This window comes from Somniosus microcephalus, chromosome 3 (assembly GCF_052327205.1).
Source record: "Somniosus microcephalus isolate GS21.2 chromosome 3, FLI_Smic_1.0, whole genome shotgun sequence".
In the NCBI taxonomy this organism is placed as follows: Eukaryota; Metazoa; Chordata; class Chondrichthyes; order Squaliformes; family Somniosidae; genus Somniosus; species Somniosus microcephalus.
The window spans coordinates 246,961,701-246,980,892 of NC_140989.1; the positions used below are offsets into that span (position 1 = coordinate 246,961,701).

Consider the following 19,192-nt stretch of genomic DNA (forward strand, 5'->3'; position numbering starts at 1 on the left):
GGATGCAGGCCTAGAGATTCCGCTTGATTGGGCTGTTTTTTTCAGCGCAATTAGGCCAACCTGTGCAAAAGATTGAGGAATTTCAAGCGCAAATTGCGCCCTGCGCAAATCACATTTCCACCATCTTTTATGATAGTTTTTTAAAATTGTGCTAGAAGCTGGCCCCGCCCACAGAAGTGGTCACCCCCAAATGGAATTAGTCACCAAGGTGAGTTTTTGCTAATTGCACTGGTTTGGGGGCCTTCAAGGAGGCTCTTAAAATTAAGCTTTTTTTAGACTCAAGGACACTAATAGGCATGTTTTAAAAGCTTTTAAAGTTTTTTTTAATTTACTAAGAAACTGACTACAGAACACCAATATAACTACCATGTTCTGTATAGTTTTAAAAAATCATTTTCTGTTCTTTAAAATCGGGTTACTCACCAGTGGTGGATGACACTGATTGAAATGCTTATTTTTGCTGATAAACCCATTTTCAGCTGTATTAATCAAACTGCACCAGGTAACCACTCTTAAATATATCGAGGAATCTTTTAAAGCAACTTAAATTACGTTCTATAACACTGCCCGATTGCGCTGGCTCATGGCAGATTTTACGTTGGCGATATGCAAATGAGTTTGAGCGGAAACTGGGAAAAGTTATCAAAACTAGCGCAATTTCCACCCGGATCACAGATTGTGCCCAAAGCAGAAACTCTGCCCCGTAATGTCCAAAGTTGACGTTGTTCCCCATCGTCTGATATCTCTTGCAGAACAAAGTAATTTTTTTAATTCAGCAAACTGAGCCAACATCTTGATGGATGATTGGGTTACAGTAGCTAGTTTTCATCATCTTGTTGCAGTATTGTACTGTCAAATTGTAATATTCCATCAGAAAATGCTGGAAACACTCAGCAGGCCAGGCAGCATCGGTGGAGAGAGAAACCAAGTTAACGTTTCGGGTCTGTGACCCTTCGTACATCGACCTGTGTTCTCCTTGCGGCACTTTTTCATGCTGCTTTGTACTTGCATGTTTTATATATTTAATGTCACTTTATTTGCATTCCAATCTTGACTTAAATGTAATCTGCTTCAGTTGCTGCTGAGAGTTTTAAAACTGCATTTACAAATCATGGCTGAAATAAATGTTATCCAAGCCATTACTTTCATCATCTACCCCTTTGTTTTCTCATCATTTCCCATGGAAACCGACTCGGAAGATCCTGGTGGTGCCCAGTCATACCATTCCTAATTGAGTAATTTAACTCTGGGACTACCAGGATGGTAAAAGACAAACTAGATAGACCCTGATCTTTTTTCATCTGGCAATTCCTATGTTTCTAATATTCAGTGCTGCAGAGGGCAGCTTCCTTTTCACTTAAAGCATTTGGTGAATTCCTAATGAGCAACTTATTTCAGTTTGCTATTATAGTTAAGAATTTGCCTCTCAAAAAAAAACTTAAAACATTAAAAAAAAAATTACTTTGAAAATTTGGAATTACAAGTCAACTCAATCCACAAGTTTCTTGCATTGAAGTCATGAATTTGTATTTTACATCAATTTTTTATTCTTGTGTGCTCTACATATCCAGATCACGGAATCTTCCCTTAGCCATGTAATTTTTGAGTTTGCACCCTGATATTGCTTTGGATTGTGTACAAGAATCAAAAACATGCCAGTTATTAGGAAAATGTGTTCTGTGAGATTAGGAATGAGATGTGTTCTGCTACCTACCATGTGCCAATTTAGGTGGCTCTTACTGTCCCAGACTTGTAACTGTTGCCTAAACAGCAATCCCATTCTAATCAGTTTTAGCTCTATGGAATTTACATTACGTAAAACCTTATTCCATAGTATTCCCTTAGAGCTCGTTATTATTTGCTTCAGTAACATCTACCAATCATGTTCTACATTTAATGAACATCAGGTTCTTAAATCTGAGATTTTTTTGATTATTTACAATTGAGGCAGGCTTATAAATCTTCAGGTTTGGAAAAAAAAAAATGGATGTGCAGTTTGTCAAGAAATGGCAGAATTTTTGGTTATGGGCAAAACAAGTTTTGTTCCCTTTTCTATTAAAGGACAAATTAAAAAAAAAAAATTCTCCTGCCTGCTTACCAGTTTTGCTATACAACCCAAACCATTTACAAGTTTGAACTTGATCGAATATACTGGGTGGGACACCATTCTTCCAACTAATGCTGATGATCTGTGTTTTGCAGTTACTCAATATCTAACTTCATTCTGCAGTTGCTTATTGTGAGAAATAAATATTGGCCCAGAAATTTGGGTTGGAGGCTTCCCGCGGGTGCAAGCCTCCGACCTGCACTTACCAATGCCCCGGCCGGTGTGCTGTGGGCCTGCGTGGAATTCCGATCCTGGGCCGCCTCCAACTGCCGGCGCGCAGTGCTTGCGTATCCCAGGGGCGCAGTTAGTTCAACGTAGGCCATGGAGAGCCAATGGTAGCAGGGAAATGCCCATTCATAAAATTGACAGGAAGAGCTGTCAAAAACTATAAATACTATAAGCCCCAAAACATCACTAAAACTTCCCCCAAAAAAATTTAAAATCACATTTTTAAAATAACTAAGTTACATAAAATAACTATTTTAAACAATTTAAATTTTTGAAAAAAATTACATTTTCTAACAGGGCCAAAAATAAACTTACTTTTCTTTAAAGTGTTTAAAAATAATAAACCTGTGGGAAAAAATGTTTTAATTTTAATTAATTCACCACTTACCTTGTTGGCCTGCTTTTTAAAAGTGTAACTCCTGGAGAAATCTGCAAAAAAAACGTAAGATCGATGCGCACGCGCTTCCTCTCCGGTGTACGCGTTCGACCTCTGAACCCTTTCCTTTAAGGGAACGGAAGTTCCGGTTTCATGCACAGTGCATGCAGGAAACTGGCACTTCCATTGGGCCTACCATGCGTGGGGACCCGAATTTCTGGGCCATTGTCTCCATCTTTTTTGGAGTAAAGAGAGAAAACTTTACTCTCTGTCATCTTGTGGTAAACCTTTTAGTTGGAGTAATGTGCTCCATAATTGGATTTTAAAATATTTTGTTAGCACATTATACTTGCTATGTTGGTGCCGAGTTAACTGCTTGACCATCATAATTTAGTACATTTTTAGTAAAATGTCAAGAATATTGTTGAGAAACTTTGTGTTCTCTAGATGTTGGCAATAATGGCAAGGATGTATTTATTGCCCATTCCTAGTTACCCTGAGAAGGGGGCAGTGAGCCTTGAACTGCTGTAGTCTTTGTAGTGATGGAGCTTCATAATGATGCTAGATGGGGAATTGCATAATTGTGAGCCAGCAATAATGCAGGAATGGCCAAGTAATGATGGTGTATGACTTGGGTGGGGTGTGGAGGTTGGGGAAGAGGAGGAGAGACTTGGATGATATCATGATATTGCTGCTCTTTACCTTCTTGGTGGTAGAGGTTGAGGGTCTGTGAGGTGCTGTTGAAGTAAGCTTGGTGAGTTGGTACAGTACATCCTGTAGATAGTAATACTGTAGCCACAGTGCGCCTGGTGGTGGAGGGGGTAGATATTGAATCCAACAGCAGGGTGCCAATTTAGATAGTGTCAAATTTCTTGTATTGTTGTGGGAGTCCCCATCAAGGAAAACGGTGAGTATTTCATCGCACTCCTGACTTGTGTCCTGTAGATAGTGAAAAGGATTTGGGGAGTCTGGAGGTGAGCCACTCTTCAGCGTACCCAGCTTCAGCTCCAGTGTTGCAGCTGCGGTGTTGATACGGCTGGCCTAGTTAAGCTTCTGGTCATCGGAGACTGCTGTCTGGAAAAAATGGGAGCAGTGGTTATGATCTGAAATTGTTGAACTCAATGAGTCCAGTAGGCTGTAAAGTGTCTAATCAAAAGATGAGGTGCGGTTCCTTGAACTTCCATTGAGCTTCATTGGAACAGTGTAGGAGGCCAAGGCCAAGGCCAGAGTGGGAGTGGGGCAGAGAATTAAAATGGCAATCAATTGGCACATTTCTTTGTTTCATTGAGAAAGCTAGATGTCGGCCTAGGCCCATAGTGCAAACAAAGTTTGAAAAATAGGCGAGAACATCAATGCTCCCGATCAGTTTTGACCACCCACTAACTAGTGTCAGCGTATAGCTATCAGCTTTTGGAATCCTGATGAACTATTTCTCCCCTTCAGCCTATGGAAATAAGATTATTTTCAGTATCCTCAGTACCATCTAGGTAGGGATACAAATGCCCCCAACTATCCAATGGAGGAAAAACAAATTCCTTTTCTTCAAAAAGAAATAGGTAATAGGATGAAAAACATAGGCATCAAACCAAGAACTTTTCTGGTATGTGTGGCTTAGTGCCATGCAATGCATTTACTTACCGAACCAAGAGAGAGAGAGATACATAAATCTGCCTTTCATATTGAAAGAAATATAGCGCCTTTCATGACCACCAATATCCCAAAGTGCTTTACAATTACTGAAGTACTTTTGAAGTGTAGTTGCTGTTGTAATGTAGGAAACGTGGCAGCCAATTGTGCACAGCAAGCTCCCTCAAACAGCAATGTGATAATGACCAGATAGACTGTTTTAGTGATGGTTGAGGGATAAATATTTGCCAGGACACCGGGGATGACTCCCTTGCTCTTCTTCGAAATAGGATCTTTTACGTTCACCTGAGAGCCGACGGGGCCTCGGTTTAACGTCTCATCCGAAAGACGGAACCTCTGGCAGTGCAGCACTCCCTCAACACTACTGGAGTGTCGGCCTAGATTTTTGTGCTCAAGTCTCTGAAGTGGGACTTGAACCTGCTGAATCTTTGTTTGCCTGGATTTTCTATTTACTTTTTGAAGAAAAGGAATTTGTTTTTCTCCGTTGGATGGTTGGGGGCATTTGTCTGACCGTAATCCTGAATACACATTATTCAGAATCCTAAACCAGGAGCAGTGGGAAAGCCTACAATGCAGTGCCTTTTAATCCATAGATCTTGCAGGGAGGTGTATTTGAGTTTTTCATGAGAAATATGTTCCCTTTTTTAAAAATAAGCCTAAAGCTATATTAGTGAAGACGTCTGAGCTATCTGGCACTGCAAAGTTGTTGTTTTTCTTTATTGAAGAGTAAACTTAGTCTGTATGTTACTTTGCTTATGAATATTGTTTCAATATGTGCAAAGTAAAATATTTTATGAAATTAGGGAAGAAGCATATCTTTAAGTATATAGTTTGCATATACCAATGGAAGGCTTTGTAGTAGGTTTTTTCCCTTTGCTTTAGTGTATATATTTAGCCTCATATTTTGATCTATAGTTGGCAGCAATGTGGTTAATATGTTTGAGTATGCTTCCAGGAGTTGGAGTATATCACCGCATGGTCTTTGTGCTGCATGACCACTGACTGCAAATGGGCCCGAGGTAGTCAACGATCCTTTGTTTTTGTTATCTTCGCAAAGTTTAATGTCCCTTTGCCAAATTATATTCCTGATTTTCTTTAGTTTGTTGGTAACCTAAAAAGGCATTTTTATTAAGAGAACTTGCTGTTGCATGCTGCTTAAACATTTTCTAGTTATCACATTGCACTACTTTAAGCCGGGCTTTACAAAGTGTGACTTATTCAGCACATCGACCTCAATAAACTGGCACTAGACTAAAGTTTAGTTGAATGAATGCAGAAATTGTTGTTCTGACATGCTGTACTATGTTAAATGTGTAATCCTGTCTGATACCACAATCATTTAGCTACAGTTCATTTTAGATTTAATTTTCAGCTTCAGAATTGTGCATTCCATCAGTTGCTGTTAATAAACCAAAGTAGCATGATCTTGTTGCATATATCTTGGTACATAGAATTTTTTCTGCAGTCTGGCTCCCCAGTATTAACGCAGAAGTATTATCCTAAAGGTTAATATTGTAGCTATTACTGTACTAAGACGCTTAAACACTTGTGACTGTAGCAACAAACTGATGTACCTAATTGGGGAAAAATATGTAAAATAAGATCTCAAAGTGCTGTACTCTAATCTTGGGATTCAAGTGGCATTTGCAGACGATTTGGTTTCATGTTTATGGGTTACTTTTATATAATCTGAGCATCTTGCTTTTAAATCATAACCTCTTGCTTTCAGATCATAACTTTGTGCCTGTACTGGCCTTCCTGTTGACGATCAATTCAATTTTTTATGTATATGTAAGTGTTTCTTTATTTTCCAAGAGCAGCTCAATTGATAACTTGTATGGTAATTTCTTAATACTTCAAAAAAGTTATTTTTTATTTTACCAGTTATAAATCTAGTCATTTTTTTCATGTGTGCAAAAAGAGTGGATGCTTTCTCTTAAATTTCAAAAGAAAAATCTGTTGTCCAGCTTAGACTTTCTACAAATTGTATTCAAACTACAAAATTAAACAGTGCAAGGTATTCCGGCTTCGAACTTAGCAGAGTTTCTGAGTCTAAAATCGGAAGAATTGTGCGTTGACTGTGGGGTGGGTGGGGGGGGGGGGGGGCGGAAGCACCAGTTTTACGCCTCACTTCTGCTGTATTTGGCTCTTTACAGTAATAAGCATTTGTAAAATTGGTTTATTACAAAAAGGAAATCATCCCTTCATTAATATTTATCATAAATAACTACATCATTCCTGGAGGTAGTTGGCCATAGAGTTTTCAGTGAAGTATTATGTTGCTTGAAACCTGTGTATTTAAATTTCACATTTTTAAATATGTTGCAACATTGTCAATCTTATGGTTTGTATTTCTTCTCTTCCATCTCCTGTCACCAGCCTCCGTTTCACAGACTGTGACCCAGTGCAGCGACTGATGCAATCCTGTTTGCATCTTGCCATTCCAGCTGACACCAACAGAGTGCAGGAATTCTGAATTAGAAAATGGATTCTGAAAATATAAAATGCATTTCAAATAAATAATACGCTCTCTAGGAATGGAGATGCCTGGAAATTTAAATTGAAACTTTTTAAATATTAAAAGCGCATATTATTTGTTTTGTGAAATCCAAGTCTGTCTGAAACAGTTGAAGCTTGGTTGAGATTTTTATATTGAACCAGCCTCAAATCATGGCAAAGAAGTTAGGTCTGGCAATGCAAGCATCTTACTTTATAACATAATAAAGCACTCCATCTCCATTTCTTCTATGAGCTGCGGGAAACTGTACAATGATTTATATAGTTGTGAATAATAAAGCAGTTTGATTAAGAAGGGACAGGGCCAGTTCTACAGTTTTAATCTTTTTTTGTCTCTCCAGCATTTCAAATGTCATGCTTTCTATATCTGTCATGTCAGATGACTGCATTTGAACAAGATGGTGTAAAGACGCACATTGTTCTGTGGCCTTTGCTTGGAAAGAAACCCGTCTGTTATTGGATCTGCTGACTTATACATTATCCTAAAATAAACTTTGTAATATTTAGGAATTTAGAAAACATTCCAGTCAGCTTCAAAGCTGCCATGGGCTTTGTGTGTTGATCCCTCATTTAACCTACCATGTCTCTGCTGACTGTTTGGAAACTTGCATCCTATTGTTACTGTATAATTAAAGCATTAATCTGAACTACAGTATAGTTTATTCCCTCATTTGCTTTTCTGAAAAATCTGTTGTCCACGTTTGTTGGCACGTAGCCCCACGATAATAATTCTAGGTGATGCGGATTTGAATAAAGTGTTGCACAATTAGAGATATGCTAGGTTTTAAAGAAATCATTGGTTTACGGACCATATTTGCACTCTTCCGACTCCATGCTTGGCTTCACAGACAAATGACATCACCTCAAACCTTTTGTTACAGTATCATTTTAAAAATGTAATTTTGTGGTGTAGTAATCCATTACTTTAACTTATTTGTCCTCGGTCAGCAGTAAGTGTTGATGAAACAAAAATGGGCATTTCTATTTTGAAATCTTAATACTTCAAACCAAAGAGTGATTTAGCATGGCTTTAAGATGTGAACTGTGTTTACAGACCATTTCAGATCTTTTGTGGTGCTGCACATCTGTGTGCTTGTAGGTCTATTTTGACTGCATCAACAATTTTTCAAAGGGGTAAAATATATATAATAAAGTTTCCTAATACTGCATAAGTTTGAAGTACAGTAAGACCTAAAACCTGCATCTTGCTACTTTGCAGCACACTATATTGGTGCTTTTAATATACTGCACTGTGACCAGTCATGACTTGTTAAGTGTGTACTTGTGTGCAAAATATGAATATCTTTACCCAGAACCAATTGGTTCTAGAGTCTAACCATACTGAATATTACAAGTCGATAGATTTGTTCAGTAAACTTCCAAGTTGGATTGATATTTTTTGTGCGAGTTATCTTAAACTCTGGTATTTCTCTCTGTTCATTTTGTAGTTCTACTCAAATGTAAAAAATTCTTTCCATTTACAGGTGCCCTCGTCGGCACATAGGCTGTACTGGGCAACAGGAAAGTTCCTCAGCAGTAACAAATTTTGCACAAGATGAGCACTTTGAAGAAAAGGTTAGAAACCATATTTAAAACTGCAATTTGCGATTGCACAGTGGGTCGTAATAACGTACACTTTCAAACTCCGATGCTTGCTTGTTTTAAGGAAAGATAGCCCAGGAGCTGCAGTTTTTCCTATTTCTGCTAAATATGCAATTTTAAAAAGCGCAATAATTGGGAGGAGGCATCAAATTGCAGACCCCTCATTTTCACTTGGGTGTAAATCGTTTGCATATGTAATGCAGCTATATTATGTAAATGACAGTGACCCTGCAATTGCAGTCGGCGGTGTAGCTACAGAATATGCCATCGACCTCCAAACAGAATGTGCACCTACCTGCTGGGAACCTCCTCTGAGAAGTTGCTGTCAGACACTGGAGTTGAACACCACATAGTGGCCCACAGACCCCAGGGGTGCACAACGTGCGGAAGCGTACCTGGAATCACGTGGGGCGGTGCTCCGATCAGGCAACAGAAGGTCTCCCATTCACCCCCAGTGTCTCACTCACCCCAGTATGGATTTATATTCTTGGAATTAGAAATGAATTTTGGGGGAAATTATCAATAGACCAGAAGCAATCACACTACACTGCAGGCTGCTTAACTGCTTTATTCAAGCAGAGATGTACATTTGGATAATATTCAACTGAACTTCTGGGAGTTTGCTAATCCCTCAGGCAGGTGCAGTGTAAAGGGCAAACATGTTTATAGTAATTTAAACAAAAAAGCATCGGATGAAGATTTTTTATCATTACAGTTATTCCCTTACACTGTGCACAGGCTCCTGTGCCTGTTTGCACCAGCCATAACATTTTCATGTGTAATTGCTGGGCAGTTCATGGGCAATTAGCCCAACTCTGCGCCAGCAATGAGGAAAATGCAGTCAGAGCGGATGATCTGTCAAGTTGGAACTTGACATCACAAGTTCTGGATTTACATGCGGAAATCCCAAACTTGCTGCCCATTTCAAAGGCGGTATGACTGCGTACTCTCGAGAGTACGCAGTCATACCAACCGCAAATTCTGCCCCAATTTGTTTAGATTTGTCTAACTGTTAAACTGCATTCTCCTCTGAGCCACATATATATTAATTATATATTCTAATCTAGCCCAAGCAGGATGTGGCCGATGAATCTACAGATGTGAAGCCTTCAGATCTCAACGGTCATGTAGAGCCACTACTAGAAGACTGCACAAAAGCAAACTATCAGGTAAGATGTAAATTTGATTTGCTATCTTAAACTGTTACTAATAAAGTAAAATTGTTAGCCGTATATGTGCATTGCGAAGTATTTATCACTTGTACATTTGAAATCCAGTAGCTCTAAAGGCAAGGAGTTGACTTTTTAGCCAGACATTTGCAGGTTTTGGATCCCACCCTGCTGCCACTTGCATCCACCTGTCCTCAAGTGAGCCATGAGTTCCGAGCTTGTTGCCAGTGTGGCAGTAGTCGTCACCAAACATGTAAAATATCTCTGCAAGCCAATATCACCCTGCTAGCTAAAGGAGAACAAGAGAAATGGGGGAGGGAATAAACTGGCTAGTTACATTGATGCAGTACTGGAGTGGAGCACCCTGTAAAAAGCAGATGTATTGTATTGTATTTTGAACATTCTGAATAGCAGCAAGTAAATATCCTATTGCAATATTTATAGTGGGAGCAGGTACAAATTGTTTTGTTAACTTCATGAAAATATTTTGCCAGTGAAATATGAAATGCTGAGCATAGCTCTGTTGCTACTTTTAGATTGGAAAAGGTTTGCTCATTCACCACACTGCTTTGACAATGGATGACCTATAATGAACTACCCATGTTCTCTCTCTTTCAAAGGATCAAGCAGTCAAGTCCAGCTGACTGTAAGCTTGTGTTCATTGGTAACAGTCTTTCTCGGGTTTAAAAGCTAGTTTTCATACCATTTTCTATTAAACGTTTTGTTAGCTTGACAATTTTCACTCTCGTCCTCCTGGAGGTACTCCATTTTTTGGAGTAGGATTCCATAGCCGTCCTTGGATTGCTCTCTGGTACCATATACAAAAGCCCATTATTCACACATGAGCCTCGACCGTGAATGGGAGGCAATTTGGCCACTGTGGAAATCACAGTTGGCAACGATCTGACCGAGTTGACCCAGCAGCAGCTCACATACGTGGAGTTAGAGGATAATGTTTCGGGTGTGGGATGCCTGTCGCAGTTTCTCCCCTCCCGAATCCAGAGGCAGCAAGGGCAATTGGCGCATTTCTCTGTACCCTGTCTGAGGCAAGGTATCTCAGCAAAGACCAGGAATTGAGCTGGAGCCTTACTGGTCTCTAGCACAGCAATTCACTGTGCCACTGGGGGAGCCCATAATATCTTTATTTGCCAATACTTGTTAACTTTGAAAAAATATAGGACATAGTTATTATACAACTAAAAATGTGTCAGCTGTGGCTTAGTTGGCCACACACTCACCTTTGAGTCAGAAGGTTGTGGGTTCAAGTCCCAGTGCAGTGCTGAGGGAGTGCTGCACTGTGGGAGGTGCCGTCTTTCAGATGAGACGTTAAACCGAGGCCCTGTCTGCTTTCTCCGGTGGATGTAAAAGATCCCACGGCACTATTTCGAAGAAGAGCAGGGGAGTTATCCCCGGTGTCCTGGCCAATATTTATCCCTCAACCAACATAACAAAAACAGATTATCTGGTCATTATCACATTGCTGTTTGTGGGAGCTTGCTGTGTGCAAATTGGCTGCCGCGTTTCCCACATTACAACAGCGACTCCACTTCAAAAAGTACTTCATTGGCTGTAAAGCGCTTTGAGACGTCCGGTGGTCGTGAAAGGCGCTATATAAATGCAAGTCTTTATTGTACAACGAAAAATATTGTGAATAAACTGAAGGTGCTGTTTGGCACAGTAAAGTACTTCTGTGACTTAATTTGAAACCAGCCTGCACTCCAGATGAAGTGTCCTCTGGTTATAGGGGTCTTATGTGGTTATAAGGGTTTTGTGTGTAATTAGTTTGTGCAATCTCCAATCTGATTCCCAGTAGAGGCAAGGTACATCACTTGGTGCGCAGTGGCATTGTCGCTGAGGTCACAAGGATGGTCAGTGTGGGAGATGGAGAGATTTACACTTATGCAGTAAAGAACAGGCTCTTCTAAGGTGAGGGCAGAGTAGAGGTAGCATTCCACGGATGCTGCCTGACCTGCCGAGTGTTTCCAGCATGTTATTTCAGAGTAGAGGGAGCTTTTACCCTGCATCTAGGCCTGCTATACATGAACAGGGAGTGCTTGATGTTCGGGCTGCATAACAAAGGTAGATATTGTTCCATTAGGGATTGACGGCTCTATCCTGATGAGCAAAAAGTTCAACCAAAAGTAACTACATTTACATAGCATCTTTTATTATTAGAAAATGTCTCCAAGCAGTTGCATGGGGTGAAAAAATAAAAAAGACTGATTTTAAAAGGATTGGACATAGCCGTGGCAGGAGAGCTTAGGTTGGGTAATCAACAGTTTGGTTTTGAGATGGTTCTTAAAAGTGGAGAGGGAATTAAAAAGATGGAGGGGTTTAGGGAAGGAAAACCAAAGTTTAATGCTGAGATGGCGGCAGGCTTTGCTACCAATGGTAGGATACAGGGAGAAGGGAATGATCAGGAGCCTGAAGACCAAAGGGTGAGAGAAGGGTTTTTAAGGCTAGAAGAGGCATCGCATGAATGGTGAGCCATGCTGTGGAGAGATTTGAAGACTGGGATGAGAATTTTAAGTTAACGTTTTGCCATATGGAGAGCTAGTGCTGAGGATGGGGATGATGGGCGGGCTGTTCTTCGTGTGGAATAGGACACTAGTAGCTGAGTGAGTTGCATTGTTTTCTCTTTTTGGAAATCTGAAATTTTAAGAGTAATAATTGTGTGACAGAATAAAACCAATTGCATTGTATTAATTAAAGTGCATTGCTCCTGTTCTCGCTGTTTGCTAATGATTCGGAAGGGTTGTTCCACTTGAAGGTCTGCTGCCCATGTCCTAACTCTCTCCAAGTCCTATTCACCCATCACCCCTGTGCTCGCTGACCTACATTGGCTCCCAGTGCTTTGATTTTTTTTTTACATTTTCATTCTTGTTTTCAAATCCCTTCATGGCCTTGCCCCTCTCTATCTTTGTAATCTCCTCCAGCCCTACAACCCTCATATCTGCGCTCCTCCAATTCTGGCCTCTTGAGCATCCCTGATTTTACTCGCTCCACCATTGGCGGTTGTGCCTTCAGCTGCCAATGCCCATAGCTCTGGAATTCCCCCTCCTCTGTTCAGATGCTCCTTTAAAACCTATCTCTCTGACCAAGCTTTTGGTCATTTGCGCTAATATCTCCTTGTGTGGTTCGGTGTCAATTTGTTTGATAACGCCCCTGTGACGCTTTATTTGCCCATAATTTCCGATGGGAGGCTTCCTGCGTGTGGATGCCTCCTATCGGGGGGGAAAAAAATCTACAAACTTGCCCGAGGGCTCCCGAGGTCCGGACACTTCCGCTCCTGGGCCTCTCCAGTCGAAATGCGCAGGGCCCACGTATCCCAGGAGCGCATGTGGTTCGTAAGTGTCCCTGGGATCATGTGGGTCAGGCCAGCCAATAGGAGAAGGGAATCTCTCCATACTTTTGACAGATAGACCTGTCAAATATATGAATGGAGATCACCCCAAAAACACATGGTTTTTAAACATAGAAACATAGAAGATAGGAGTAGGCCATTCGGCCCCTTGAGCCTGTTCTGCCATTTAATGAGATCATGGCTGATCATCCAAATTCAGTACCGTGTCCTTCTTGAATATATTTAATAAGTTGGCCTCAATGGACTTCTGTGGTAGAGAATTCCACAGGTTCACCACTCTGGGTAAAGAAATCCCTCCTCATCTCAGCCCTTAAATGGCTTACTCCTTATCCTTAGACTGTGACACCTGGTTCTCGACTCCCCCGCCATAGGGAACATCCTTCCTGCATCTAGTCTGTCTAGTCCTGTTAGAATTTTATAAGTTTCAATGAGATCCCCTCTCATTCTTCTGAACTCCAGCGAATATAAGCCTAATCGACCCAATCTCTCTCCATATGTCATTCCTGCCATCCCAGGTATCAGTCTGGTGAATCTTCGCTGCACTCCCTCCATGGCAAGAACATCCTTCCTCAGATAAGGCGACCAAAACTGCACACAATACTCAAGGTGTGGTCTCACCAAGGCCCTGGTACAACTGCAGCAGGACATCCTTGCTCCTGTACTCAAACCCTTTCGCTATGAAGGTCAACATACCATTTGTCTTAACCGCCTGCTGCACCTGCATGCTTACCTTCAGCGACTGGTGCACAAGGACACCCAGGTCTCGTTGCACTTCCCCTTTTCCCAATCTATTGCCATTCAATCTGTCTTCCTGTTTTTGCCACCAAAGTGGATAACCTCGCATTTATCCACATTGGGCAGATGCATGGCAGATGCAGTATAATCACCCAACCTGTCCAAATCATACTGGAGTTTCTCTGCATCCTCTTCACATCACACACGCCCACCCAGCTTTGTGTCGTCTGCAAACTTGGAGATATTACATCTAGTTCCCTCATCTAGATCATTAATATATATTGTGAATAGCTGGGGTCCAAGGACCGATCCCTGCGGTACCCCACTAGTCACTGCCTGCCACTTGGAAAAAGACCCATTTATTCCAACATGAGTTAAAATTGCATTAAATTAAATATTTTGAACAAAAATTACATTTTTTGAAAAAACGTTTTTTACGGGGCTAAAGATAAACTTACCTTTTTTTTAAAAGTAACTTAAAATGATAAATGAGTGGACATTTTTTCCCTTAACTTTTTTCAACTCGGGTGTAAGATTTCTAAGGGTTTTCAGCGGGCGGAGGTTCTCCTGAAAGCGGATCTTGGGGCCCCCCCCCCCCCCTTCAGAGGCCCTTCTCTAGGGCAGGTGTCCGATCTGTCAAGAGCATTCTTGACAGATCGGAAATACCGGTTTGCTTCTCCTGCCTGAAACCGGCATTTCCGATGTCCCTACGGCGTAGGCATTATAAAATACGGGCCATTATGTTAAAGGTGCTATATAAATATATTTTGGTTTTTGCAAAATGGGGTTTAAAGTAAATCATTTTTATTATTTGCTCTAGTGAAATAAAATAACCTAGAAAAGAATGATTCTACTCTGACCAGATTGGAGCATCTGAATTGTACAATGCTGTCATAATTTGTAGGTAGAGGGCAAGAACATATCAATTTGTTTCGCAATTCTGAGAAAGATGGAAAATTTAAGGTGTCAGGTCTTCAAATAACAGTCCATCTTTACAAATTTTATTTTTAAAATGCCAGATGAATTGCTCTATTATGCAAACTTTAATCTAACGCAGTGTTTTTTAAAAATTCATTCATGAGATGTGGGCGTCGCTGGCCATTTATTGCCCATCCCTAGTTGCCTTTTGAGAAGGTGGTCATGAGCTGCCTTCTTGAACCGCTGCAGTCCGTGTGGTGAGCGTACTCCCACAGTGCTGTTAGGGAGGGAGTTCCAGGATTTCGACCCAGCAATGATGAAGGAACTGCGATATACTTCTAAGTCAGATGGTGTGTGACTTGGAAGGGAACTTGGAGGTGGTGGTGTCCCCATGCGCCTGCTGCCCTTATCCTTCTAGGTGGAAGAGGTCGCGGGTTTGGGAGGTGCTGCCAAAGAAGCCTTGGCGAGTTGCCGCAGTGCATCTTGTAGATGGTACACACTGCAGACACTGTATCCCGGTGGTGGAGGGAGTGAATATTTAAGGTGGTCAATGGGGAGCCAATCAAGCGGGCTGCTTTGTCCTGGATGGTGTTGAGCTTCTTGAGTGTTGTTGGAGCTGCACTCGCCCAGGCAAGTGGACAGTATTCCATCACACTCCTTACTTGTGCCTTGTAGATGGTGGAAAGGCTTTGGCGAGTCAGCAGGTGAGACACTCGCCACAGAATACCATGTCTCTGACCTGCTGTTGTTGCCACAGTATTTATGTGGCTGGTCCAGTTAAGTTTCTGGTCAATGGTGACCCCCCCCCCCGGGATGTTGATGGTAGGGGATTCGGCGATGGTAATGCCGTTGAATCTCCTGGGGTAGTGGTTAGACTCTCGCTTGTTGGAGATAGCCATTGCCTGGCACTTGTGTGGTGTGAATCTTACCTGCCACTTATCAGCCCAAGCCATATGTCGTCCAGATCTTGTTGTGAATGGCACTGAACACTCTGCAGTCATCAGCCGACATCCCCATTTCTGACATTACGTTGGAGGGGCGGTCATTGATGAAGCAGCTGAAGATGGTTGGGCCTAGGACACTGCCCTGAGTAACTCCTGCAGCGATGTCCTAGGGCTGAGTGCTGAGATTCACCCCCAACCATCTTCCTTTGTGCTAGGTATGATTCCAGCCAGTGGAGTGTTTACCCCCCCCCCCCCCCCCCCCCTGATTCCCATTGACTTCAGCTTTACTTGGGCTCCTTGATGCCACACTCTGTCAAATGCTGCCTTGATGTCAAGGGCAGTCACCTCAGCTCTGGAATTCAGCTCCTTTGTCCATGTTTGGACCAAGGCAATAATGAGGTCGGGAGCAGAGTGGTCCTGACGGAATCCAAACTGGGCATCAGTGAGCAGGTTATTGGTGCCGTTTGATAGCACTGTCGACGATACCTTCCATCACTTTGCTGATGATTGAGAGTAGACTGATGGGACGGTAATTGGCCGGATTGGATTTGTTCTGCTTTTTGTGGCCAAAACATACCTGGGCAGTTTTCCACATTGTTGGATAGATGCCAGTGTTGTAGCTGTACTGGAATAGCTTGGCTAGACGCGTGGCTAGTTCTGGAGCACAAGTCTTCAGCACAACAGCCGGGATGTTGTTGGGGCCCATAACCTTTGCTGTATCCACTGCACTCAACCGTTTCTTGATATCACGTGGAGTGAATCGAATTGACTGAAGACTCACTTCTGTGATAGTGGGGACCTCCGTGTAGTTGCCATAGTAGCTGAAATGTGTTTCCGAGGCAATAGAAGTTCACAATGGCCTGGATTTTGTTGTCGGCGGCAAAGGATCGACGCTCGCCATTCACCTTGCTAACAGTTGCCAAGAGAGTTTTTGCAGGCTTCTCGGCGTAGATTTCTCCATACCTGGCATCTTTCCAGCGCGGCGCCCTCTACAGGTGATCTGTGACGTCTGAGCAGGACAAGGAACTGCAAGGCTCGTCAACCACTCTGATTGCATGTCTCATTGAGAATTCTTCAGAGTCCAAGCCAGGAAGTATAAAGGAGGAAATATACATTGGATTTGAATGATGTACAGAAAGCAAAATAAAGATTGGGAAATACAGATGGGATTAAGGGAGCGAGATGAGACAGACAGAAAAGTTTTTATGAACTCTCCAACACCAATTTTCTTCAGAAGGAATGAGACGCCACACTTGTAAAATTAATTTTTCAGGACCAGAGAGGTTATTCAGTAATTATCACTTATTATGCCGTTAAAAACTCACTTACTCTTGAATGCACCAGCCCTAACTTTCTCAGCCATTTTTAGTGCAGAGCTAGTGGGTAAGTGCAGCAAGTTTGTGCTGTTGCAGTCATTTCAATGCAGAGTCTATCGGTGAGGGCTGCAACAGCGCACCCTGTGGAGGAGCCATGTATTTGACAGCAACTTCCAGATTTCAACTGTGTATGTGCGGACACCAGAAGTTGCTGTCCAGTTTACCCCGCAATAACAGTGAGCATTGATAGCCTCACCAGTATTACCACAAAATCCGGGTCATTATATGTTAATAAGAATTTTAAGTGAAATGCTGGTGCTGCATGACAGCTGTGCAACAAATGCACTGAAGAAAGTATTAAGTATCCATTTCATCCACATCAGGCTCCTATTAAACAATATTTGACCTTTAACATGAACTTTTCTTTATATACAGCATGTGAATTCTGAACAGTCTGATTTTCCTGAACCCGGTCTGGAGCCTTCTATAGGACTGGAGGAACCTCCTTCTAGTGTAGCTGCTAGTACTGATAGCATTTCCAGTTCGACTATCTCAGAGAACGCCTCATTCTCGCAGCATAGGCAAGTGTCCTACTCTATCATTACCATATGTTTACCAAGAATGCAGGCCTCCGTACAGTTCATCCATCTTGTTTATACCTGTTAGACATAGATGTATAACATTAGTATAATAGATATGGCATAGTGATTCTTTTAACCATTTGATGTACAAGAACTGTTTAAATGTGATGTAGATCACAACTCCTAATTTCCTAATTGAATTAGATAACCAGAGATTTGGAAGTGTGAATTAAAAAAAAAATACCTCGATCCATAAAGAAGTGATCAGTTTTCATAATGACTTGTTTTTGGCCAGGTTTTCATGGATTAAATTTGATATCAAATATGAAATATAACTATGATATGCCTGACTTTCCACTTGAGTCACTAATTTTCTTTTAAAATCTAAATATCAAAGTAATGTGAAGTTTGCTTTAAATGCCTTAAAGGGTTATCTTCACATCATTTTATTCTACTGATGACGAGATGGTTCTTTGCAAAATACGGACACGCCAGTGTGATAATTTAATGATTAAGGATATGAGAAGCAATCAGAATGAAAACAAAAATCTGTACTTCACTCTTTTTAAAATTGCGTTCTCTTCGCATTTACAATATTGGCCTGGAAGTTGCGGTCAGCAGCAAAGCGACGGCACTCGCCGCTGCCCGCAAAGATCTAGCGACCTCTGTGGCGTGAATTCCAGCTCTCCCAACCTTGGTTTGAATCTGGTGCCAAATCAAGCAAATTTCCAGCAATAGTGATGTCATCAAGCAGGCTGAGCAGCTAATCACATTGAAGAATTCTCAGACAGCAAACCAGGAAGTAAAATGCACAGATTCTAATTTACTTTATTATAAATTTTAAAGAATGAAATAAAGATTGGGACATACATATAGGGTAGAAGCTGAAATATCAAACTTTAAAAAAAATTGTTTAAAAAAAAAGTAATTTTAGTCATAGAAAAATTTCACATTCCACAAATATAAAATTAGTTTTTCAGGGCCAGAACAGTTGTTCAGCAGTCAAAACGCCATTAAAAACCCATTTAGACCTCTTTCAACAAGGCTTTTCGTAGGGGGTGCTTAACAGCGATATTCTAGCATAATAGGGAAAGTTTCCGTCCTTCGGTGTGATTTGAATCGATTGGCAGCTCTAGGAGTTCCACGGTGCAACCTGTGGCGGAGCAGGGAATGAATGAACGCAACTTCTGGGTTTCCGTGTTTATCTGCGCATGCGCTAAATCCTGAAGTTGCTGTCCATTTCAGAGGGGTAATGACTGCGAATGCTGACCATTTCACTGTCATTACCACCACAAAATCTCTGCCATTATTTTTAATGTTTGCTTTAGCTGTGTGTGTGTTTTTAGGTTTCCTATTTCAAGTAGTCCAGGCAGGTTGGAGGAAAAGTTCCTTTTGAGTGAAGTAATATGTTAAACAGTGTCATTATTTCTTTTCCTTAGTGCAATAGAAAATTCCAGTGATGATATTCCCATATTAAGCTATGAGCAGTCAAAAGCTGACTGTGATGCTGGAGGGAAAAGTGAGGCTATTCCTCAAAGCAAGTCCCCCTCCTATGTTAGTCTGCCTGAAAGGTGAGTATTGTACGAGCCTCACGTGGCTTTGCAAATATTTTCTCTGCCGTGCTGGATCTGCAGTATCTGGTTCCTTTTATGCTCTGCTTGCTTCTCATTATTATAAGTAAAAACTCA

The 19,192-nt window shown here is 41.4% G+C and overlaps 1 protein-coding gene across 4 annotated transcripts in view; it reads left to right on the forward strand.

Annotated features, from left to right (window-relative positions):
• Positions 1–19,192, forward strand: part of suco (SUN domain containing ossification factor) — a 108,460-nt gene that overhangs the window by 27,358 nt on the left and 61,910 nt on the right. For 3 of the 4 annotated variants that reach the window (XM_085982318.1, XM_085982315.1, XM_085982317.1), the window contains exons 2-5: positions 8,360–8,450; positions 9,545–9,646; positions 17,359–17,504; positions 18,944–19,075. In XM_085982318.1, coding sequence (XP_085838444.1) covers positions 8,360–8,450; positions 9,545–9,646; positions 17,359–17,504; positions 18,944–19,075 — 471 coding nt within the window. The remainder of the gene's footprint in view (positions 1–8,359; positions 8,451–9,544; positions 9,647–17,358; positions 17,505–18,943; positions 19,076–19,192) is intronic. The other variant, XM_085982319.1, reaches the window with a different exon arrangement.